The sequence below is a fragment of the Gracilinanus agilis genome, chromosome 3, assembly GCF_016433145.1.
Source record: "Gracilinanus agilis isolate LMUSP501 chromosome 3, AgileGrace, whole genome shotgun sequence".
In the NCBI taxonomy this organism is placed as follows: Eukaryota; Metazoa; Chordata; class Mammalia; order Didelphimorphia; family Didelphidae; genus Gracilinanus; species Gracilinanus agilis.
Window position 1 is genome coordinate 94675684 of NC_058132.1, and position 25851 is coordinate 94701534.

Here is a 25851-nt window from a genome sequence, read left to right on the forward strand (position 1 = left end):
GGGGTGGACATGATTGAGGGTGTGGACTCGAAACTACCACACCAATGCAACTACCAACAATTTGGAAATTGGTCTTGATCAAGGACACATGACAAAACTAGTGGAAATGTGCGTCGGCCATGGGTGGGGGGAGTGCAGGGGGTGAAGGGGAAAGGAGGAGCATAAATCATGTAACCATGTTAAAAATGAATATTAATAAATGTTTGAAAAAAAATTTAATTGTGAAATGTTTTACAAAATAATTAAAAATATAATACAATTGAGATTGTTAATTTGTAAGTTTCCAAGTTAATACATGGCTTGCTGGGATCCATTTCTATTTTAATTTGACACCACTGGTATAAAGGTAAATTGCAAGGAGAACAGAGAAGTCTAAGAGGAAGAGAAATGTAGGCAATGAATGAAGATGGCTTTTTCAAGGTGTTTGGCTGAGAAAGGGAGGAATGATATCAGACAACTGCAATCAGATAGGATCTAATGAAGATTTCTTAATATAGAGACTCAAATATCTTTATAGACAGCAGGGAAGAACCATGTTTGTATTCAGATGTGAGAGATTATATGTTAGAAAGGAAGATGATGGTAAAAGAAAATTTGCTGGAGAAGATGAGAGGGAGGAGGTGTTGGGATCAAGAAGAGGATTGGACTTGGTAGAGAAAGGCTACCTCTCCATTAGAGGTTGTACTGTATAAAGGAGAAGATTATAGGGGGTCCTGTCAAGGCATAGAGAGATGAAGAGAAGGTTAAAAGAAGGGCCCCAAGGCAAATCGAGGACCTCTAGTGAGTTATTAAATATAGGATCCTCCTGAAGGCTTGCTGGAAAAAGGCATGGTTTGGACCAGTTTCTATGGTGAGTGGGCTAGAGAATCAGTAGTATTAATAAGCAAAGTATGAGTTATCCACAGTAGCACATTTTTAGTGCTAGATTTACTTGTTCTTAATGAGCTTGACCCTTTAGAGGGGAAAAAAGATATATAGTAGGTACTCTTGACACTTCTTGTGAACAACAAACTGAAATTCTTTTTTTATTTTTTTTTTAAATTTAATTTAAAAAAAATTTTCCCATGGTTACCTGATTCTTCCCTACCTGATTCAGCTCTTCCGTCCTATTAGGACTTATATTTCTCTACAACACTCCCCACTCCCAGAGTTGACAAGCAATTCCACTGGGTTTTACATGTATTATCACTCAAAACCTATTTCTATATTACTCATTTTTTGTAATAGAATAATCTTTTAAAACCAAAACCCCAAATCATAAACCCATATAAACAAGTGATAAATCATATGTTTTCTATTCTACTTCCACAGTTTTCTCTAGATATGGATTGCATTCTTTCTCATCAGTCCCTCATAATTGTCCAGGATCATTGTATTGCTATTAATAGCAAAGTCGATTACTTTTGACTATCCCATAATGTTTCAGTTACTGTGTACAATGTTCTCCTGGTTCTGCTCATTTCACTCCGCATCAGTTCATGGAGGTCTTTTCAGTTCTTATAGAAATCAAGCAGTTCATGATCCTTATACCACAAGAGGATTCCATCACCATCATACACCACAATTTGTTCAGCAATTCCCCAATAGAGGGACATCCCCTTGTTAATTGTAATCTATCACCAAGAATGTTGCAACTAGGAACAACCAGGAATGTTAATATAGGAATGTTAAGTGTAACTGTTTGGACCTGTGCAATGCATAATTGCTGGAGACAGATATAAAAAAAACCTCTATTTAATAAGTATTGGAAAAGATTTGAGGAAAAGTAAGGAAAGGTAGCAAAGGTTGAGGATTAGGATTGATTCCCTAAATCTAAGAGGGGGTCTAAACTTTTACACACTTCCTTCTAGTTTGAGAGAACTTGCTTCATGCTCAAGTTTCTTATTGTTCCTTAATCTGTGCTAATTCCCAGGGTCTATACTAAATAACCTATGCTATTTTACTAATCCTCTTAATTATAAACAAGTTACTGTCTATGTATATCTCTAAATCTGCCAACTGCCACTCTTCAGACCAGATCAGGCTTCTGGGTCTAAACAGACCTCAAAAATGGCTGCCTCTGTCTCCAGCCACACAGAGGAAAAACACAGTCTCTTTCAGTCTTCTTAGATCTCTTTCAGCTTTAAATCAATTTGATTTATTCACTCTCTCTCTCTCTGCCCACTGCTAGCCCTTCAGGGCCTAGCTAGGCTTTTCGCCTTAAGCAGGCCACAAAATGGCTTGGCCCTCTCAGCAGCCACACAAAGGAAAAACAGACTCCTTCTTTCTCTTTTCTATTGATTTCCCCCACAAACTTACTCCAGAAACTCTAACCTGTTCTTCTTCACCTACCACTTTTTTTTTTTTCAGTGTTCCAGGGAAAAGAAACACCAGCCTTCTCCTAGGGGAAAAAAAAAAAAAAAACCTCCAGGAGACCCCCTGCTGTGCAGGTCTGCAGTTGAGAAACCAACTCACTCAGGCTACCCAAATTCCAACAGGCCTCCTTCCCAAGATTCTATCTGGCCTTAAAGAAACCTTACCCACTATTCTTTACCCTGTCCTTAGCTACTAAGATTCCAATTACTCTAAATGGTCATATTAGCCTTAATTAATCCTAATACCCTCATTTTCCAAATTTTTGCTACCACAAAAAGCACAGCTATAAATATTTTTTGTACAAACAGGTCCTCCCCATTTTTAAAATCTCTTTGGGATACAAACTGTAAAAATAATATAGGCAAGCACACAAATAAAGGATAAAGAACTAGAAAATAAAGGTTCAAATTGTTCCCAGGTACTTTTGATAGATGATATCAAAAGTATTTTCAGTGGTAAATGAAGTTCTAAATAAACCTATTCTAAATATTCTAAATAAACCTAACCACTATAACTCTTAACTTCGTCTTTAAGTTATAAAGATAACTAAGGCTAGCTGGTTGAGTCACCACAAGACTCTGACCCTTAACAGACTCAGAGTCCAAACCAAAGACCAGTTTTTGTTTGGTCTTTTCAGAATTTAACCAATCTATAACAGTAACAGAAAAATGAATAGTGTTTCCCAAATTGGAAAAGAAAACACTCTACTCCTACAAATCTTTCACTCAGACAGAGATAGAGAGAGGCAAAAATGTTACCTTCTCTAGCCCTGAGAGATAAAAAGCGTGTGTGTCGCTCTGTAGACTGGCAGACGCCCCCTCCTGGAATGCCACACCCAGAGCATGAAACTGTCTTAGAATAAAGGTTACAATTGCCAACAGTTGAAATTAACACTCTCTCTCAGCTCTATTTGAAACTCCAATTCTTCCTCAAGCCAGCGTCTCTGCTTCTTATCTTTAAACTAATAAAACAATACTTATTTTCAGTCTTCCCCATTTATGTAATCTCTTTGGGATACAAACCTAGTAGTGGTATTGCTGGATCAAAGGACATGCATTCTCTTAAAGCCCTGTGAGGATAATTTCAAATTGCTTTTCTGAATGGTTGGGTCAATTCACAACTCTACTAGTAATGCATTAGTGTCCCAATTAGCAAACTGAAATTCTTGATGATAAGCCTAACTCAAGAAATGCAATTCAGAAAACATTTACTTGAGTAACCTTGCCAAATTATGTCCAACATTTTCTATTCTAGCTCATCTGTGGTTCTTCCTGTTTTCCTTGCTTCATTCCTTTTTTGTTTTCTCTACTGTTCCAATTTAGCATTATCATTTCTCAGCCTCTGTTTCTCTGCTTAGATTGTAAACTTTTTGAGAGCAGAGACTGTCTTTTGCCTCTTTTTGTGTCTTCAGCATTTAACATAGTGCCTGACACATGGTAGGCACTTAAATATTTATTGACTGACTGTCTCTTGCTTTTGCTTATAGCTCAGCAATTTTGCCAGTGGCTTTTTGCTTTGGTCCTCCATTTTGTTTTTTTGTTTGTTTGCCCAACTTTTATGACTTCCCTAAAGGGCTAACATTCACTGAAATCTTCTGAGCTGGGTTTTAGCCTTTATCCATTAACCCTTGGTTGTTCTCAGGAAATCTGGATACTTTTAAATTTAGTCTAAGTCAAATGTAATTTTGAAGCTAAATTTTATATTTTCTACCTCAGAAATCCCTACAGAAAGCAATCTTTCATATTCTAAATTCTCTCTCACTGACAGTGGGAAAGAAAAAAGGATTCAGAAATGGTTGAACTGTAGGGAAGAGGTGAGTTGGCTCTTGGGTATTGTAACCACCCTTGCAAAACCATCCATCAGTTGCATTGTGCATGAGTAAGGAAGCTGGATCATTGCTTGTTTGGCCTCTAAATGGAATAGAAGATGCTTTGCTAAGTAGGGTAGCTCTGTGAGTGTTATTGATCAGTGGTATGTACAAAGGATCCATTAACAGACAGAAATCAGTTGTAGTAGAGGAGTATTTCTTGTGAAGTGACAGATAGGTCCCCACTAAGGCTGGAAGAGACCACAGTGATCTTGTTAGTCCTCTCATTGTACATGTAAGGAAAGTAGCCCATAGGTAGAATGGTTTACCCCCAGGCACTGTTTAACAAATGAGTGAAATGGAGAACAATGAACTGTCTAAACCAGTGATGGGCAAACTTTTTAAAGAGGGGCCAAAGGAAAGGAAATGCTCATCTGTCAGTCAGTTTCTAAGGCAACTCTTTGGAAGTTTCATTGTACTGTATCCTACTCATCATATTCGTCAGATTAGGAATAATGTTGCACAGGGCTGGATAGAACATTTCAGGGGGCTGCATCTGGCCTGTGGGCTGTAGTTTTCCCATCACTGATCTAAGCTCTTACAGCTGGTAAGGGGCAGAGCAGAATCCTGACCAGGGCACAAGGAATGCCAAGCAACTTTCCTGACTCTGGTAAGCAATTTACCAGAAAAAATAATGAGATAAAAGTCAGAAACCCTAAATTCTTAATCCTGGCTCTGCCATTAAATTGTATGATCTTAAATATAGTTCTCTGGTTGTCCTTTTCTTTCTATATAAAGTTGTTGGACTAGATGATCTGTGGTCTCTTCCACTTCAGAGAGATTCTGGCTATATGACTCTAAGGCCTACCTCTCCATAAAGGAGCCCAGAAACTGCTCTGACTTCTTTTTTCTCTTGAAGGCAGCATTTTACTGAGCAGCAGACGGCCCTATAAGTCCCAGCCCACCCATGGCATCGGCAGGTACAAGCACCTGATCATTGCACCTGAGGTAAGCCATGTTCTTCCCAGGCTGACACACTTGTTGGCAGCGAGTCAAGAATCAGAAATACATGGAATTGGAAGTATTTGAGCTGGATGGATCAAGTTTGACTTTGAACAAGTTACTTCCTCACTGTTCCTCAATGTCCTTATTTCTAAAATGATTTATAAAATCCCTTCTCATCCCTTCCTACCCCATTTTGACATTCTGATATAAGGTCTCTTCTGGCTTAAATGTTCTCTGATTTTCATATAAATTATACTTAACATTTTTTCTGGTGATCACGGGAGAGGGGAGGTCCTGGATTCAAATCTGGCCTCAGATACTTCCTAGCTTTGTGACCTTGGGGAAGTCACAACCCTAGTTATCTTTCCCACTCTTCTACCTTAGAACCAATACTTAGTATCGATTTTAAGACAGAAGGTAGGGGTTTTAAAAAAAAGATCATTGGTAACTTTGGAGAAAGCAGTTTCAGTTAAATGACAAAGTCAGAAACCATATAGCAGAGTTAAGAAGAAAGTGAGAGAAAAGGAAGTAGAGGCACTTATCGAAGGTAGCCTTTTCAAAGAGTTTAGCCACTAAAAGGGAGAGTGATATAGGACAATAGTTAGCAGGAGGTGATGGGTCAAGTGAAAGTATTTTGAGATTATAGATAGTAGGGAAGCAACCAGTAGTCAGGGAGAGAGAGTCTGGATTTGGAAGGGACAATATTCAGGAGATGAGATGGAATGGGATCACTTGTACATGTAGAGAAGTTTGCCCTGGCAAGGAAAGGGTCCACTTTACTATGTGATATAGGAGGGAAGGAAGAGATAATATCAAGATATCTTGGTGATTTGAGATGAAGAAGAGGGAATTCTAGGAGAATAGCCTCAATTTTTTCAATGAAATTTAAGGAAAGGTTGATGTGCGATGGCATATATAATTTTCCCTATTTATAATCTAATCGGTGGCTACTGTTCCACAGTTGAGGCTTCAGCATAAGCTCTGACTTTCTTTGCTTATCTTTATACATACAAACTTCCCTTTCAAGACTTCCTACTCATTTCCATGCTAGCCTTTTTCCATCCCCCTTGACTTCCTTAGTAATATATACTATTAACACATGAGATTATTTGGGTCTTTAGAGCTCTGCTAAAAATAAATCTTTTGAAACTTGTACCATACCCTTTTGTGGATTATTTATCTCCTGAGAGTGTATACGCTATACACATGTGAGCTGGGCACACTAGATTTTGACTTAAGATATTAGGTTCAGGAAAGACTTTTCTCTGACCTTGGGGGTTCTAAGGCTATTAACACTTCCTTGGTTTCTCCCTCTACTATTAGACAAGTAGGACTGTGGTACCACAGTCTTAATCCTGAGTCTACTCAGACTAGCATAAGGCCTGTTTTTTTCAGCACCTGCCATCCCTAATTACTGTAAACAGCATTCAGGGATACAAGAAAACATTACCTAGGTTAATAAGATTGCCCCTTTTTATCCATCAGTTATATGTTATGAACTTAAGAGCACATGTATTTTTAGTACTACCCATATTTTCCCACCAATCTGTTACAGAGACTGAAAGAGAGAATATTTAATAAACTTCATATCTGCATTTTCTCACCCAAAACTGTTAATATGTCAGAACCTCATATATATTAAGGATTAAGACTTTTTCTACTTTAAAACCTTTTTTGGCAATGGTTAGTAGAGCACTTGGTATGCTCTAAATGCCGCTAAATAAGATTTTCCTTGAGAGATAGATATTTAATGGGGATCTTTCAGACAGATCATTGGGGAAATTCTTAGCTCATTTATACATTGTATATATTTTAATAATAAAGAGCCTGTAACCAATATTATGATAGAGGGGAGATAGAGAGTCTGTAAGACGAGTCTCTCTTCCAGCTCTCCCCTGGGGCCAAATATACACTGGAAGACTTTAAGGGAGTGTCACCCTGAAACTGGGTGACCTGGATGGTCGTACCATCCCACAGGAGTTGGGGGAGAGGCTTCTCTATAAGATGAGGTATGTGGTACCCCAAACTGATTCTGAATAAGGACGGGGTTTACACAAACCTCCCCCCATCAGTTAAATTCACAGCAGGTGGTCCCAGCTTCAAGATGGAGGCAGCCAGACTAAACTGTGGTTCCTTTCTCCCTCGTTATCTCTCAGGCACTCTGGAACGCTATCTGACTGATGAATGGCTTTTATTATTCATGAATCAGATTGGGGAAAGGGGTGATGGGCAGAGGGATTTTGGGGTGTCCTCTTCTCCCTCTGTTGCTATTTCTATTTCTATCCTTTTCTTATATTGTAAGTTAGGCCAGAAAGGGTTTCTCAGCAAGGTTGGTTAATGGGAGAAAGAGACCAAGAAATTGCTCCCAAAATGGAGTCCAAAAACTTAGCTAACTCTACGGTTGAAGTCTTGATGGATGAGATGCGATGGAATGGCTTTGATCAGGGAATCAGGGTTTCAATTTCCAGTAGAAGATCCTCAGGAAGCCCTCAGGACTGGATCTGAGCTGAGATGTCTTCCTCCTCTTTCCTCCCAGTCCTCTGCCCAAAGACCTCTCCTCTCCTTCCTCCTCCAGAGAATTTCCCAGAATTCTCTCTGGTCTCAACTGTCAGTAACTGTCACCAACTGCCTTCTTCTGGCTCCTTTTGACCCATCCCCCTTGCACAAATCCCATCCTTACAGTATAGACATACAAATCTATCAGAAGTTATTCCTATATAGTGAAAATAGACCACAATAATATGACACATAGAATTCCTTTTTGAAATTATGACAATGATTTACATCTCTCTTGCCTATTTGGTGTAATCTTGACATGAGACTATACAGACTTCTCATACTTTTGGGGGAGAGATATTGAGATGGAGGGGAAGACTTGACAACTAATTGGTCTGTAGGATGAGAGAAACTGAAGAATCAAGAATGACTCTTTTGTTGCAAATATGAGTCAGTTGTTGACAGCAGTTTACAACTTACATGATAGCAGTTTTCAAAGAAAAAAATAAAAGGACAACACAAGAAAGAAAAGCAATACATTTACAAAGTCACATCTATAAAACTTCAAGGAAATTTGTAAACTTTAGAGGAAATTTGGTGAGTTTGGTGTTTTACTTTTGAGTAGAAGGTGATTTGCTAAGAGCCAGGAGAGTCTGATTTAAACTATTAAAATGTATAGGTGATAGGAAGCTTAGGCACTTTGAAGAACAATTGAAGAACACTATGGGACCAAGAGCAGTTGGAGCTGTTTGAAGATACCAGCAGCAAGAGTTATGAGTTGACAAGAAATTTTTGGCTTCTAGCTCTTGATTGGCATCAGGAAGACTGCAGTTCCAGCTAATGCCCTTCATCACCACCTAGAGCTTAAGGGAGGTAAAGCCTCCTAGAAAAATATTTCCCTTTTCTTTTACCTCTGGTTTGAAAGAGAAAAACAGAAACAGGAAAGACAGGTACTGCTGCTGTTTAAAAAAAGCTGGCTAGGCTCCTTTGCCTGGCCTAGGATCTTGAGTTATTTTGCATCTATCTGATTGCACAATGCAGCATCATGGTGAAGAGGTGGTTAGTCTGGCCTATAGAGCCAAACTGAGGAGTCTTATAATTCTTTGACTCAAAGAGACCTACCATTCAGATTAAGAAATAAAACGTTCTAAATAACCTGGAAGGGGGATTTTAAGTTGAAAGAGCTTGAGTTTAAGGAGATAACAGAGGAGAGTTTGTCTAGTTGGATATTGCTGAGGACCAGAGCAGTTAGCAGAGCAGTATTTAGTGTGACGCCAGGATTCATGAATATACCAATGACATCAAAGCTTGCAATCCAGAGTTTTGATTCCCCCAAGTATAACAGTTTTCCTCCTTCATGTGCTTCTGTGCCAAGGTCCTATAAGTATGTGTCCACTCACTCCCATAGGTATTAAGTGCATTAATAAGAAAATATGACTCGAGTTCATGCATAGATTGTGATGTAGTTTTATGATTCATGCAATTAATAGATATGAGTACATTTTATATTATTAGCATTTCTCTTGCCTTATTGCTACATTAAATGATTATGTTTTAAGATCTAAAAGTGTCATTACCATAATAAGTATAAGCTGAAATGCATCATTGCAGGTAGGGGTAGCATATTTCCTATTGACAGGGGTACCCTAGGAACCTGAGAGTTTCAGTGTAACCTTGTGGTAGTGGCCCTTCTCTGAAAACCTAGGCCTGCTAATGTGAGAGCAAGTTAAAGAGAACAAGCCATGCCAGAGACTGAGTAGTATACACACGCCCCACATAAAGGATAATCATAGGAGGGGAAGTTCTCAACAGTCACTCCAGGTAGCTTAGACCTGTGTTACAGTATAGGGACTTCCACATCTGTATTATTTCATTTATATTAGTGCATTATAAGATCATGAGACAATTGAATTGCCATTTTATTTTTTAAGAACCAACAGCAATGGATTTATTTCTTTAAAATACTCAACATTCAACAGTTGCCTTATTGTTGTGTCTCAAAACAAAGACATTCACACTTTCTTAGAGGGGTGCAGAAGGAAGAGGGAGAAAGAGGAATGGGAAAAAGGAGAGACAGATGGAGTTACTTCTTTGCCCACTAGAAGAACAATCTTCTACGTAGTACATCCCACATAGCAGTAGTAAAGAGTCATAGTACTCCCAACTGTTCCATCTCCCAGGAGAAATGAGGGACCCAGTACAAGGCACTTAATCTTAATCAAGAGAGAAGGAGATACTCTTAAAAAGAAGTGACCACTGTATCTTAAACCTGCACATTCTGTTTCCATTCTAGCAAGGCCACATACCAGGCATGTAGGCCTGCTCTCTGCCTGTTAGATTCCTTAGCTTCCTTTACAGCCCAGCTTAAGTATCACCTTTTCTACATAAATTTTTTCTTAATCCCCCTTCCCTGCTCCTCATGCTAAACCTCTCCCAAATCTGTAAGCGTGGTTGTCCCTTCCTTGCTTCCCTTCTGCCCTTTGCTTCCCCCTAGTTGTTTTAAGTTCTACTCTTGGGGTCAAGAGAATCAAGGCTTGTCCCTCCACCACACAACTGTCCTTCAGAAATTGAAAACACACCATGTACTCCTTACCTCATCTATAATTTTACCTCAAAGCAAAAATTTGCAATCGATTTTCTCAGGAGCCTAATTATTATCAGAATAGAAAATGTGACAGTGAGAACATAGATTTAGCGATAGCTCCTATTATCCTGTGCCTTAGCTATGGCCTCTTTCTTTTTTTTTTTTAAACCCTTACCTTCTGTCTTGGAGCCAATACACAGTATTGGCTCCAAGGCAGAAGAGTGGTAAGGGTAGGCAATGGGGGTCAAGTGACTTGCCCAGGGTCACACAGCTGGGAAGTGTTTGAGGCCAGATTTGAACCTAGGACCTCCCGTCTCTAGATCTGGCTTTCAATCCACTGAGCCCCTCAGCTGCCCCCAGCTATGGTCTCTTTTTGTTCCTGCCTAAGAATAAAAAACATGTGATTTCCAATCCCAGCAGAAGCCATTCTTTCTCTTTATGAATGTTCCCGTGGCACCAAGTGTACATACCAACCATACCCCTTGGAGATTTCAGCCACTTGATTTTTAGTGTTGACACACAGAAAGGTTCTGCCATTTATGACACTTTTTGTTTGCTCTACTGTCTCCTGTGTTAGCTCTGGCAGCCACAGGCCTGCTGGCATCTTTCTAACGCATACCAGTAGGGTATAATCTTTCTAATGCGGGTTGGGGTGGGGACAGCTAGGGCTTTGGAAATAAGACATAGACACACATATATCTATGATTCATTTTAGGTTGTGAAAGTACAAGTATGAACAAAGTGTTACAATGGGTTCAGATGGAGGAAAGATTACTTTCAGCTAGAAAATCAGGAAAAGGTAGCCCTTTAGCTTGACCTGGAAGGATACCTCATCTCCAGGGTAGAAAGGAGTAGGAATAAATAGGGCAGGATGAGGTAGGAATCAGGAAGGAGAACTTGAAAGGGAAGGTCATTCTGAGTGAAGGCAACTGAATGATCAAAGGAACAGGGGCAGCAGAGCCCAAGGTAAGGGATTAATGAGTACACTTCAGCTAGAACATTAGGTTTGTGAAGTCCAATAATGAAAATTGGCTAGAAATCTCTGTTGAGGTCCAGTCATGCCTTGAATGCCAGCCTGAGAAGTTTAGATATTATCCATCTCAGAGGCACTGGGGAATACTGAAGGTTTACAAGCAAGAAGGAGACATGAGAATAAGAATAAGAATAGGTGATTTTACATATCACATTAAGACTTAGAAAGTATTTATATTTACATGTATTATCTCATTTGAGCCTTGTTAACAACCTTATTAAGTAAGTTCTACAGAGATTACTATTGCCATATTACAGATGAGAAAACTGAATCTCATAAATTGTGACTCTTAGGCTTGAGACCTAGGAGTTAATCTTAACTCCTCATTCTCTCTCAGACACCTCTCCAATCTTCCCACCATAGTCAATCTGTTGTCAAGGCTTACTGATCTCAGCTTTTCAACATCCTTCCAATTATACCCAGTTCTCTCTTCTGATACTCTGCCGCCTCCCACTCCCTACCCTGTGCAGTTCCTCATCATATCATGCCTAGAATATGGCAATAGCCTGCTGGTGGGTCTACCTGCCACAAATCTTTCCCCACTCCAAACAAAGTGATTCTCCTCAAGTATAGCTCTGATCATGTTACCACTTTATTCCTTAAACTACAGTGGTTCCCTATTATCTCCAGGATTAAATACAGGTTACTTTGTATGGCATTTAGGCTTCCCCTCTCCACATACTCTTTGATCTAGTGACACTGACTTTCTGGCTATTACACATACAAGACATTTTATTTTTCATTTCCAGGTATTTTCCTGGTTGTCTCTCATATCTGGAATGCTTTTCCTTCTCACCTCTATCTACTGGCTTCCCTGGATTTCTTTAAGTTCTAAATGAAATCCCATCTTTTAAAAAAAGCCTTTCTCAACCCCTCTTAATTCTAGCTTAATTATTTCCTATTTATCCACTAATAGCTTGTTTGTTTGTTTATCTTCCCTCATTAGATTTTTGAGGGTAGAGACTGTCTTTTGCCTCATATTCTCAGAGTTTAGCATAGTGTCTAGCATATAATAGGCATTTAATATTTATTATAATAATCTTATAATAGGCACTTAATTTTTATTGATTCATTGGTTTCCCACTATTAAATAAGAAATTATTTTTCAAGGGCAGCTGGATGGCTTAGTGAATAGAGAGCGAGGACATTGGTTCAAATTTGGCCTCAGACACTTCCTAGCTATGTATGCTTGGGCAGGTCACTGAATCCCCATTGCCTAGCCCTTACACCTCTTCCAACTTGCAACCAATTTTAGTATCAATTCTAAGACAGAAGGTAAGGGTTTAAAAAAATGATTTTTCATATTCATTCATATTTTATGATAAATTTATATTGGAAAGCTGGAAAGAATCTTAGAATACATAATAGAGATAAAATGACAGTTGTTTTGAAATAATCTCATTCAATTTAATTAGAAATCATAAATATTGATAATATTTATATACTTATAAATAAAGTTATAAGCAGTTATTACTAATATTATTGAGGAATGATTCACATTTCTCTAACATTTTAAGACTTACAAAGAGTTTTCCATATAACCATGAGACAAGTAATACAAATGTTTTTATCCCTACTAGGAGCTCATATTCTGTTAGAGAGATAAAATATGTTTGCAGATGAATACCATATAATCCAAGAAGGGAAAAAACACTAACAATTTGTGGCAACAGGAAAGGCTTTCTGTAGGAGGTAGCAGCTGGGCTGTCAGGAAATGGGATTCTCAGAGATGAAAATTATTATATTCCAGATTTGTGGAACTGAGAGTAGAAAGGTACATAAAGGAGAGATGAAATGTCAGATTTGGGAAACAGCTGCTTGTAAGTAAGCCAACTTAGCTAGAATCTAGAATTCACAAAGGAGTGAGTAATGGGAAATAAATCTGGAAAAGTAGGTGGAATTGAGATTATAAAAGGCTTTAAATGCCTGGTGAGGAGTTTGTATTTCATACAAAGGCAATAGAGATCCACCAAATACTTTTGATTGGGGAGTAAAGTGGTCATATCTACATTACCTATCTACTTTAAGAATATTACTTTGATAGCTCTATGGAGTATGGATTTGAGAAGGGAAAGACTGAAAGTAGGGGAACCAGTTAGAAGGCTCTTGCAAGAGATCTGGACCAGGAGAGTGGTAAACCAGTTAGAAGGCTTTTGCAAGAGATCTGGACCAGGAGAGTGGTCGTATAAATGGAGAAAAAGAAATTAAGTGTAAGAAATCCTGTGTGGAAATAGAATTGATAAGACAGAGAAAATGATTTAATATGGTGGGGAAAGTAGGTAAGAAAACACTAAAAATCAAGAATCACTTCTATGTTGTGACTTGGTGTGATGGTGTTGTCTTGAACAGAAATAAGGTTGGAGGAGGGGTGATTTGTAGATGAAAAGATAAGAAGTTTCATTTTGGACATGTAGAATTTAAAGTACTAGAAAACCATCTAGAGACGGTTAAGACTCACTGGGAGGAGAGGAGGAAGCAGCTGGAAAAACTTCCTAGGAACCAGATCAAGATGTAATTGACAGGAACAGCAGGGTGGCTCAGTAGATAGAGAGCCAGGCCTAGAGATGTGAGGTCCTGGATCCAAATGTGGCCTTGGATACTTTCTAGCTTTGTGACCCTGGGCAAGTCACTAAACCCCTGTTACCTTGCTCTCAACTCTTCTGCCTTGTAACAGATAATTTGTATTGATTCTAAGACAGAAGGTAAAGATTTACAAAAATGTAACTGAGAAATGTTTAACAAAATAAAAATACCACCCAAATAATGTTAATTTGTGGTTTTCTAAGCCATATACTAGTCCAATTTCTGTTTCTATTTGAGTTTGATACCACTAATTTAGACGATGTATAGAAAGAAGTTATTGGGATAGTTTATTAAGGAGAGTGGGGAAGAATATGTTAAAAGATGAAGTTAGTATATAAAAATAAAATCAATAAAAATAAACTTATTCACACTACAGGAACAGTTCAAAACAAAAAAAAAGAAGCTAACAAATAAAATTGTACTAGTATGTAAAAAAAGAAATCAGTGAGACTAGTTCAGGAAAGAAAACAGGGGCTGGATATATAGGTTTGACTTTTTCAGTTCATCTGCATTTGTGAAGTATATTTCCACAATGGAAATTCACTGCACCAATGAAATCACAAGAATGTGTGTGTGTTCTACAAAAATGATAATAACACAGGGGAGCTGAGAGGAACCTCAGGGATAACCACGCCTAATATGTGGGAGACGGATGATGAGCTAGCAAAGCAGGCTGAGAAGGAATGGTCACCTTACCCAGGTGGAGGAACCAAGAGAAAGCAGAGTTATAAAGTCAAGTGGAGAAGAGATAGTATCCAGAGAAGTGACCCATTTATCTGCAATGTCAAATGCTACAGAAGTCAAGTAGAAAGTAGACAAAGAAAAAAACCTTTGGAGGTTATTGATAACATTGAAGAGTATAGTTTTCCTTCTATTAAAAAAATTATATTGACATCTTTTGTTTCTATATTACAGTCACCTCCAAACTTACCCTCCGATCTCCTGTCTCCTGAGATAGTTTTAGTTTTTTGTACCAAATAGTAAATAAAGAGTAGGAAGAAAATAAAGCAGTTTATCAAATGTAAACACACATCAACTAAGTCCAGTAGTATAGCCATTGTTCTACACTCTTAGTTCCCTACCTTTATTTAAAAAAAAAAAAAAAAGAGAAAAAGGCATTGCATTTGATTGAGAATATATTTCAGTCCAGTGGTGTGAATGGAATTGGATTACTGGAGTAAACAGATTAGGATATGGAAGTGAATGTAGATAACACTTTCCGGACATTTCACTAGAAAGAAGAGATATAAGACAGGCCAAGGAAAGATTTTTCAAGTCAGTTTGTGATTTTCTCTAGCAGTATAAAGATAGGAGAAGAGAAGCAGAGTGCTGGAAGTAAACCAGAGTTGGGGGTTTAGCTAAGTGTAAGTGATCATAGTAGGATAAGGGGTAAGGAGAGATTCAAAGGCAGCAGATAAAAATGGTCAACCATAGGATCAAGACAGTAGGAAGAAAGTAAAGCCAGAGTAGGCAGGACCTGTGTAATGCAGGATTGATGCAAGATCTCTTGCACTTGCAAAATCTTGGGTTTTTTTGCAAATGCAAAAAACCCTAGGCAATCCTGGCAGTTAGGGGAATGGAACTTTGACCCAGCAAGTCCCTGACTCAAGACCTGACTGTTGGAGCTAGGACTATAAATATCCCTGGAGAACCAACCTGGGGGTTCTGATTTTCTTGACCTCACCCAGACATCCAGCTACCCCCTGGACTTCCCCTTGGGGCCCTGGGAGGTGGGATTGGTGGGTTGTGGAACGTGGGAAGGAATTAGTTATGTTAGCCTAGCCAGGACACCCCTAAACCAAATCATTACCCTCTTTTGTCAAGCTAGTAGACCACTCTACGTCAGGGCAGTGGAATTTATCCCTGGCTGAGGGGCCAGTTCCCTCAGCCTGACCCTACCTTCTGAGGCCCTCTGCCAGCACTGGCCATTCACCACTAGCAACAGCTTCCCTCAGTTTACCCCAGTTGTTTAAATAAACCCCTTGCCTGATTCTGAAAGCTACCGTAGTTCATTTATAACATCACCCAGGGCTAAGGGGCTGAGGAGAAGGGGGATAGCTACCACTTGTCTCCAGAGGGGGTTAGACCAGGCATCCATTTTGACTTTCAGTAACTTTATTTACAAAGAGGTATAAAAGAGGTTAGAGTAAAAAGTCTAACTTATCACCCTAAATGTTGCTCAGGTTTTTGCCTCATCCCACATAGGGCAAGAACTTGGTGGTGAATTAAGCAAAGGTTCAACCCACCTGGCCTCCTCCAAGAACAGGAGGCCTCTATGGAACTAATCTCTCCAGAAGCCAGGAAAGGGAGGTCAGCTTCTCATTCACCCAAGCTGAAGTCCAAGGGAAGAGATCCAGGAGCAGCCTTACCAGAAGCAGTCCAAGATCCAGAGTCCCATGTCTAAGAAGTAGCTCCAAGCCTCAGTCCCAGGCCAAGATCCTCCAACCTGAAAATTCAGGACAAAGACCTCTTGCACAGGAAGTTCATCACCTTTTATAGTCTCTTTTTATATCACTTCCTGTCCCTTCCTCCACTTTACAGGGACCAGAAGAGGGCAGCTATTGATGGAATTTATAGCCTATGGGAGAAGGTAGAATAGACATTCTCTGAAGTGCTTTCTAGCTAGGGATTCTGAATATACGATTTCCTAAAATAGATTGTTTTTAAGGGCAGAGACAACATCTTTTTTTTTTTGCATTTCAGCTCTATTTTTACCATCATAATGACTAGTGCTTATCAATGACAAGCTGTTGAGGGCAGATGGGCTAGCAGTTAATTAGAACTAAGTTCAAGTCTCATTTCTCTTCTTGCTATATGGCTTTGGGCAAAGTACTTACACTCTCTGAGCCTTTTTCCTTATTTTATCATTATGTGGTAGGTAGAGTAGGTGATCTTTGAGGCTGCTTCTAGAACTAACATTTTATGAGTCTGTGAAATACTGTTACTTAATTCAACCTGGTGCCCTGTGATATCACAGAGAACAGCACATTTGTCCTTGTTTTTTTGCCTCCTCCTTGTCCTGTCTGGGGAGCTCTGCATAGGTTGCAACACTGAGTTATAATCTCCCAAACCTTAATTATACAATCTTTATATTCCTCATAGCTGTTTATATCCTGAAGTGTAATTTTACATGTATTATTATTGTTTTGGGTATGATTACTGTATTATTGTACATTTCAGCAGACCAGTTGGGAACCATTTTGTCTCCATGTCCAATATCTGTAAAACTAAATCTAAAGCAGGAAAAAAATCAATCCATGGTTGATTATTGTAAGATCAGAAGTTAAAGGTTTAGGGCAAAAGAGACCAGATACCATTTCTTTCAATACCTTCATTTTTCAGATGAGGGAACTGAGGCTCAGAAGTGTGGAAGGGACACATTGGTCATAGAGTTAATGAATAGCAGAACTCATGTAGTGTGAAGTGAACAGAACCAGAAGAATAATTTATACAGTAACAGCAATATTGTAAAGACAAACAACTCTGAAAAGCTTAGGAGCTCTGATCAACACAGTGACCAGCCAGACTCCAGAGGACTCCAGCTGAAGCATACTGCCCACCTCCAGATAGAAAACTGAAGGACTCTGCAGAGCAAATTTCTTTTTTGGCATGGCCAATAAGAGAATTTATTTTGTTTGACTCTATAAGTTTGTAACAGATATCTTGTCTTCTCAGTTGTAGGACTAGGGTAGGAGAGGGATAAGGGAGAGAATACTGATATGAAAAAAAAATTATTTTAAAAAAAGAGGCCAGGAGTGGGTAGAAAGAATGAAGTATGTTCCATTGAGACCATAACCTCCTTGAGGGATTGTTTTCAATTTTCATTGTGTTCTTGAGTGCTTTGCAGAATCACTGAAACTAAATAAATGTTTGTTGATTTATATTGGTTCTAGCTGAAAGGAACAGCATGAATAAGAACATGGAAGTTGGACCATATGAGATTTAAATGGAAAACAATATTGTCCAGTTTGACTGAAACATAAGAATCTTAGGGATAAAGCTGGTACAGTGGTGTATGTCTAGACCTGTGTTGGCAAACCTATGGCACACATGCCAAAAATGGCATGCTGAGGCCTCTCCATGGGCACCCACTGGTCCCTGGCTTGGCCAGCCCACCTCCAAATATAGGGGATGGGACATTCTAGCCTCTCTCCACTGTTGCAGTAACTGTGCTCAGCCCTGGGCATAGCCACTCCCCTCAAATTGGCAATAGATTCTACCCACCTATCACCCTGCAAAAGGTAGAAAGTCCTTTTAGTCTTTGTGGACCCTTACTGGGTGAATCAAAGAGGTAACAGTACTGTTTTTGTAAGCAAAGAATTGTTTGGGTCCAGGCTTTCCTGATTGCACTGACCCCAACTAAAATAACCCCCTGAGCAAATCTAGGGCTGAGCCCCATTCACCAAACTGTAAGGGAATATGCTAATCAGATCTTCCCTAATCCTTCAAAGGGCTATGGAGCCAAACCTAGGCTCAAATGGAGGGATCAGGCATCACTCTAGCCAACTAACAACTTGATGGGAGGGTCCCCATAAAGCCACCCTATCTACCCCCACCACTGTCAAACTAGAAGGGCAGAATACATGGACTTATGTCTCTCACATTAAACCCTTTATTCCCCCCCCCCCCAACAGGTGGCAGTCTTCTCCTGGGTTTTGAACTATGGACACCCAGCTACCTGGGCAGATAATTCCCTAATTCAATTAGCATTAATTAAAGCTGGTCCCTTAGACTATTGGGTATGCAAGAAACAGCCACAAAGTAAAGAAATTCCTGGGGCTCCTAGCCCATGGTCTTAGTACCTCAAAGGCCTACCAAATGTCTGAGGCTTCCAGGAAATTTGCATCTACTCCAGTTCTAGCTGCAGCCTTCCACTTTTATGGAATATCCCCAGGCCCAGCACTTGGGGTTGATGTTCATTTCCTTCAGGATGGATGGCTTAGTCAAGACCCCTTCTGGTGTAAGTGCTTTGATAAGGGTTGGATCACTGACCCTTTTCTTTTTTAATATGACTCATGCATTGTGTAGAAATTGCACTGGGAACCCTGTCACCTCCAGGAAGGGAATGACAATGTATTCTTCTAATTATACGTACTGGTATCCTAATGGAAAGTCAGTGGCCACGCCCCTGCACGCAGTCATGGAGCAGGGCACACAGTTGGGGGGGCATGCCACAAAGTGGGGAAGGCATGACACAGGGTCCCTAAAAAGTTCCAAAAGGTTCCCCATCACTGGTCTAGACTGTGGAGAGGATTTCAGACATGAATGAACAAACAAATGAGTGTATGAATGAAAAAACATTTAAGTATTAACTGTGTACAAAGCACTGTGTTCAGGGGTCCTTCAGATGCATTGTAGTTCATGTGGCCTGGGGAACAGGAGAACATAGTGGCAGGGCAGTAGTAAAGCCTGAAGGACTTTAGGAGATAATTACAGCACAAGTGGTAAATCCTACTGGTCTTCCATCATACCAGAAGGATTAGAGATGTTGACTTCTTATTCATCTAAGTGGCATGAGCAGCCATGTTGCTCTTCCTACCTCCCCACTCTAGCCCCCATGGGGTCTGGTGGACCTGGGAGGAAGGGAGAGGGAAAGCAAAGGCAAATGGAAGACAAGGGCAAAGGGCATCCTCATTGGCTTTTTCTAGCCAAGCCATCAGGAATAGGAATGTTTGAATCCTTAATGAGAGAGTCAGGTCAAGAAGGGAGCAAATGTTGACAGTGGCCCATGGCATCAACCTTCTTCTTTTAAGTCTATTCATTTATTCATTCATTCAGTATTTATTAAACACAGTTTTTAATGTCAGTAGATAAGCATTTATTAAATATATCCCATACCCAGGCACTGTATGCCTAAGTGCTAAGTGATACACTGGATAGAGTGCAGGACTTGGAATCAAGATCTGATTATAAATCCTATCCCAGACACTTAGTAGTTGTGTGATCCTGGGCAAATCACTTAACTTCTGGCAGCTTCAAATTCTTCATCCATATAATAGTGACCATAATAACACCTACCTTACAGGATTTTTGTGAAATAACATGTAAAGAGCTTTGCATACCTTAAAGCACAGTATAAATCCTATAGCCAAATAGGATAGCTGTAGGACCCAGGGCAAGTCACTCAACCTCTGTTTGGCTCAGTTTCCTCAAGTATAAAATGAGGATAATAGTAGCACTTACTTTCCAGTGTTGTTATGAGTTTCTAATGTGATGATAATTGTAAAGTGCTTAGCACAATGGTACATAGTAAGTATAATATATTGTTGCTGTTTTTGTTCAGCTGTTTTCAGTCATATCCAACTCTCCATCACCCCATTTGGGGTTTTCTTGGCAAAGATACTGTAATGGTTTGCCATTTCCTCTTCTAGCTCATTTTACAGATGAGGAAACTGAGGCAAATATGGTAAAATGATTTTCCCAAGGTCATGCAGCTTGCTTGTGTCTGAAGCCAGATTTGAGCCCAGGAAGATGAGTCTTTCCACTGTGCTGCCTAGTTGCTCAAGTGCTAAAAAAGCTAGCTATCATCATCAAATAGTATAAGACAGTGATGGGCAAACTACGGCCTGTAGGCCAGATGCGCCCCCTGAAACGTTCTATCCAGTGTGGGACATTATTCCTAATCTGACGAATACAATGAGCTGGATATAATACAAAGAAACTTCGAAAGAGTTGCCTTAGAAACAGAATGACAGATGAGCATTTGCTTTCCTTTGGGCCCCTCTTTAAAAAGTTTGCCATAACTGGTATAAGATGTTAAAGGTGCAAATATAAATAACAAAATAGTTCCTTCTTATAAAGAGCTTAGATAGGACAGCTAATATAGATGTATATTTAGAATAAGTCTCAAGATAATACATGCAAATAAATACAAAGTATTTTGAGAAGAATTTTGAGACTTTAGTAATTGGGAGAGATCTGGTAAGTCTTCATGTAGAAGGTGGTGATTTAATTGAATCTTGAAGAAAGAGTGTCCCTTTTGGATCCAAGATGAAGACAGTACATTCCAGGCATGAAGGATACCCACTGCAAAGTCATGTGTGACCTGCCCAGAGCAGGTCATTTTGCCCAGATTACAAAATGTGGAAGGGGAAAGTTAATGTTCAAGTGATCCTGGGAAGATAGGTTAGGGCCAGGTAGTGAAGGGCTTTAAAAGCTAAACAGAGGAGTTTATAGTTTATCCTACAGGCAGTAGGGAGCCAGTAGAGTTAATTGAATAGAGTAGTGACATGGTCAGAGCTTCTTGTTTAGGAAAAATTATGGAAGGTTGTATGGAAGATAAATTAGAGTAGGGAGAGACTTGAGGCAAGAAGTTTAATTAGGAGTTTGTTGTTATAATCAGTGCTGGAGGTGAGAAGGGCCTGAACTAAGGTGGTAGCTATCTGAGACAAAAGAAAAGGTCAGAGGTGAGAGGGTTGGATGTGGGAGATGTAGAAGTGAAATGGCAATCCGCACACAGATATACATATATACATACATACATACACACATATAAATTTGTATCTGTGAATTTTGCACATTAATTAAACCCTTGGGAGCAGATGAGGTTACCATGAGAGAGAATGTAGAGAAAGGGAAGAGAGCCTAGGACAGAACCTTGAGGAACACGTGCTAACAAAGGAGAGAGAAAAGGAGCTGTCGGATAGGTAAGAGAGGAAGGACAGAGTAGTGCCAGGCAAACCCAGAGAGGAAAAAATATTCCAGAAGAAAGGGTAGTTAATTGTGAAGTCAAGAAGAATGAGAACTAAGAGAAGACTATCATGTTTGGCAATTAAAAGATCATTGGTAAGTTGGATAGAGGAGTTTTGGTTGATTTGAGACTCCCTGAAGCTCTGGCCTGGTGATTCTAAATTGGCCTATATTCCTTGGTGATTAGATGTACAAGGCAAGTTGGTAGAAGGGAGAACAAGTGGACCAGGTGCCCTGAGGAAAATGTTTATTCTAATGAATTTTCTTTTGGGTCTGTGTGTTCTCCAATATTGTCTTTCTCAATAGGGAAGACCTTGTGTATCATCAGTGGCATAATGTCTAGGGTGATAAGTGAGGATTTAGTTAGGATGACATTACCTCCACATTACCCTGAAGGCTATTTGGGGGTATTCAGCATAGTCAAATCTGCAGAGCCTGACCCTGTTGGTGGGACAAATGCACGTTTAGTACAACAGGTTTAATTTAATTCAACAAACATTTTTGCTGTAGCCATGGCTAACAGCTGTGAGGACTATTTAAACTCAAGGACTACTCAATATTGGTGGAAAGAGGACCTCTACTGGTGAACTCATAGGTCCTTGAAGTATATGTAAAATATTTCCGGCATAGCAAACAGAATGAGCAAAGGTGCAGAGGTAGGAAGTCTGGAACATGTATTATTGTTTCCTGCCCTTGTCTTCCCTTCTGGGTAGCTAAAATCTCATCTGCCCTACCAGTTTTGTCAAATAGGATTCTGATTTTAGATATATAAAGTTAATGTTGACATAAAAGAGCCAGCCCAGATAAATTACTCTGTCCCCTTGGCATAACTTGTTTTTCTCTCCTGGTGCTCTTCTCACAGTTCTCTCTGTTTAGAGTATCATGCCTCCCTTTCTCTGCTCTGAATCTTAGTGATCTTTATAGCCAAAATCAATGAGCATTTCCTCCATGAAGCCTTCCCCACACCCCAGCCTAGGAAAGATCCTCTGCCTCAGAGGTTACATAGCACTTTGTCTGTTCCTCTAATATATTTGTCATATAATGCATGTTAGAGTTAGCCATATTATTGTCTTATCCTCCTGTTAGACCATTAAGCTCCATAAAGTCAGGCACTGTTGTATCTTATCTAAACCTTATATTTCTTCCAAATGGCAGCTTAATGCTTATAAGTGCTTGTTGAATGACTATATGATCCTGGCCACCAGGAACTGAGAAGCAATGAGCACATACAAAATAGCTATAATTACAAAATAAGCGACAAGGGTAGACAAGAACAGTATATTACATGGCTGCTTCAGTGGGAAGGGTTCAGACAGGTAAAACCAAAGTACCTTGTGAGACCTGGGTGGGGAGAAAAGTGACTTCCATCTAGGGTAATGAGAAGAGGTTTCATAGAGGATGTGGCATTTGTGTTCCATCTTCAGAATGTTTAAAAATCAAGGAGAGGAGGTAGAGGGAAGAAGATAGGATGCATAAATACTGTGGGCAGGAGGGGAGAGATGTATATTGGCAGTGGCAAATGCCTTTGTTCACCAAAGTGCAGGAAAGCTATATCCTTTCATTCAACAAACATTTAATAGTAATAATAATAATAATAATTTGTTAATAAAAATTATTATATAATTTATTGTATCATCATATACTTATATAATATGTCACATATTTATTACATAATTATATAATAGATAATAATAAAATTAATAACAATTAATAATAACAATAATTGCTATATGCAGAGAATTCAGCTAGGAATTTAAAAGCTACAAAAGTTAGAGAAATATATCATACAGCATTGTGCCCCTGTCGCAGCAATGTATTCTAAGGTGCATACCACTAAGATTGGCATGAACTAGTCAGAGTGTTGCCAGCAGCATTGAGACTATTGGGTGTCCTGGCCAAGACTGCAGTCTGTTTTCTGGCTTTGTTCTCTGATGATGGTAGCACCTCAAAAAGCCAGTGGCATTTCCCTGGCCTTTGCCACATTTCTGCCCAGCCCACGTAGGGCACACTTTGGAGATGTGCCTCCTCTGTTGGAAAATCTCAGCAGTGACCCTCTCGTGAAGGCTGGGGGCTTTAGCATTCTTCTCAGCTCTGACTGCAGCACTGCCAGTCCGGTGCAAATTCTGTGTATTGATTCAACCAACATAGAAATTTGCAGACATTGACAATGCCTATGCCTTTTAGAGAGGTGATATGATATGAACTAGAGTCAGGAGGCTGGGGTCCTGATCTGCTTGGTCATTTAATGCTAGATGACCTTGGAGAAGTCAATTCCTATTCTGAGCCAAAATTTCTTTATGTATTAAAAAAAAGGTAATACTTACACACCCTCTCTCTCATAGTATTTTCTTGAGTATCAAGTGAAAACAGACATAAACTATAAAGTTTTAGATAAAGGTGAACTATTGTTTATTAAGTATGGTTTCCAAAACTGCAAACTAGTGATAAGCCCCATTCATTTCTCATGGCAGATGCTGTAAGGCTCCTCTTAGCCCTGACTTTCTGGGTCCTAATCCTATCTCTTCTAAGGTCCCTTCTTGTGAGGTAGGTTATAAATTTGTAAAGAATAAGTTATTATTGTATGTGTAGTTGTTTTTTTCTTAAGTTTATTTATGAATTAATTTTAACTGATTTTGTTTTCATTTAAAATTAAATAAGTCGTGCTCGCTTTGGCAGCACATATACTAAAATTGGAACAATACAGAGAAGATTAGCATGGCCCCTGCACAAGGATGACACGCAAATTCGTGAAGCATTCCATATTTAAAAAAAAAATTAAATAAGTCATTTGAAATATCCATAGTTTCATCACTGTGGATTTTGGGATTAGAGTATTAAGCAGATAAGTGGATAGAGTGGGTAGAGTGCCAGGCCTAGGAGTCAGGAAAAGCTGAGTTCAAAACTGTCCTCAGATACTTATTAGCTATGTGACCTGGGACAAATCACTTACCTCTGTTTGCCTCAGTTTCTTCATCTATAAATGAGTTAGAAAAGGAAATGGCAAACCACTCTAATATCTTTGCCTAGAAAATCTCATAAAGGGTGTTCACAAAGAGTTGTACACAACTGAAGATGATTAAACAACAACAGTTCATTCTGCCCATCAGCAAAGACCATAACCTATCATAGAATAATTATTCTGTATGGAAATAGGTCTTGATCAATGACACATGTAAAACCCAGTAGAATTGCTTGTTTGGTTGTGGGAAAGGGGTGGGAGAAGGGGAGGGAAAGAACATGAATCATGTAACCATGGAAAAATATTCTAAATTAATTATTTAAATAAAAATTTTCAAAAAATAAAAAGAATGATTATTCTGGAAGAGAAATCAGAGATTATTGAATATAGAGATTCTTAACTTCTTTGTGTGTCATGAGTCCTTTTGTTAGTCAGTGGACTCATTCTTATGTTTTTAAATGCATGAAATAAAATACATAGGATTACAAAGGAAACCATTATATCAAAATATACTTATCAAGTTTTTTTTAAGCTAATGGACCACCACTTAAAAAATCCTACTTTAGTCCATCTCTTCTAATTTTACAGGTGATGAAACTAAGAAATAGAGAGAAGTGGCTTGCCCAAAGTGACCTAAACACTTAATGCTGGAATGAGGAATGGGCTAAGGTGTCTCCTGTCCTTGCTCAATATGTTTTCCACTATACCAGCTTCTCAGTAGAGATAGTCTGTCAGAGTTGTGGTGGCCATTTCCTGTTGGTCAGTCTCTGATGATCATTTAGTTTCTCTGAACTTAACTAAGGGTGATCCTTGAACAACAAACATGTGTAAAGCTTTTCTATCTTGGTAGTACTTCCTGTTGTACATCTCAAAATGCCTATTAGACACACCATTCCCAAAACTGAACTCATCAACTTTCCCCCTAAATTCTTCCATACTTCATTTCTAGATAGAGTACCACCATCCTTATATCCTCATGTCCTCCTCATCTCCTCACACACCCCTCCCCCAGTCACTTGCCAAGTCCTGTCATTTCTATTTTTGTACATAGCTGTGTGCTTGTTGTCTTTTCCATTAGATTCTAAGCTCTTTGAGAGGTCACAGGAATTGTCTCTTTACTTCCTTTCTATCCCCAGAACTTAGAACATAATACATTTAAAGCTTGACTGGCAGACTGACTGACTGACCTTCCTGAGCTTATACACTCTGCTGGTATAACCTTAAGAATTCAGTCATTTCCATGCTATCATGAGGAATCAGAGGAAAATGTTATTTTTTAGGGTTTGTTTGTTTTTTACTAATGCTCTTTTTTTTTTATGCTTCACTATCACTTCCCAATG

General features: G+C 39.2%; 1 protein-coding gene and 1 non-coding gene across 2 annotated transcripts in view; both read left to right on the plus strand.

The window, feature by feature from the left end:
• Positions 1-25851, plus strand: part of MRPL48 (mitochondrial ribosomal protein L48) — a 93433-nt gene that overhangs the window by 54354 nt on the left and 13228 nt on the right. The window contains exon 4 of the mRNA XM_044668119.1: positions 5082-5170. Coding sequence (XP_044524054.1) covers positions 5082-5170 — 89 coding nt within the window. The remainder of the gene's footprint in view (positions 1-5081; positions 5171-25851) is intronic.
• LOC123243312 lies at positions 24213-24319 on the plus strand. Its single transcript, XR_006505861.1, has one exon. It is a non-coding gene; the product is annotated as a U6 spliceosomal RNA (small nuclear RNA).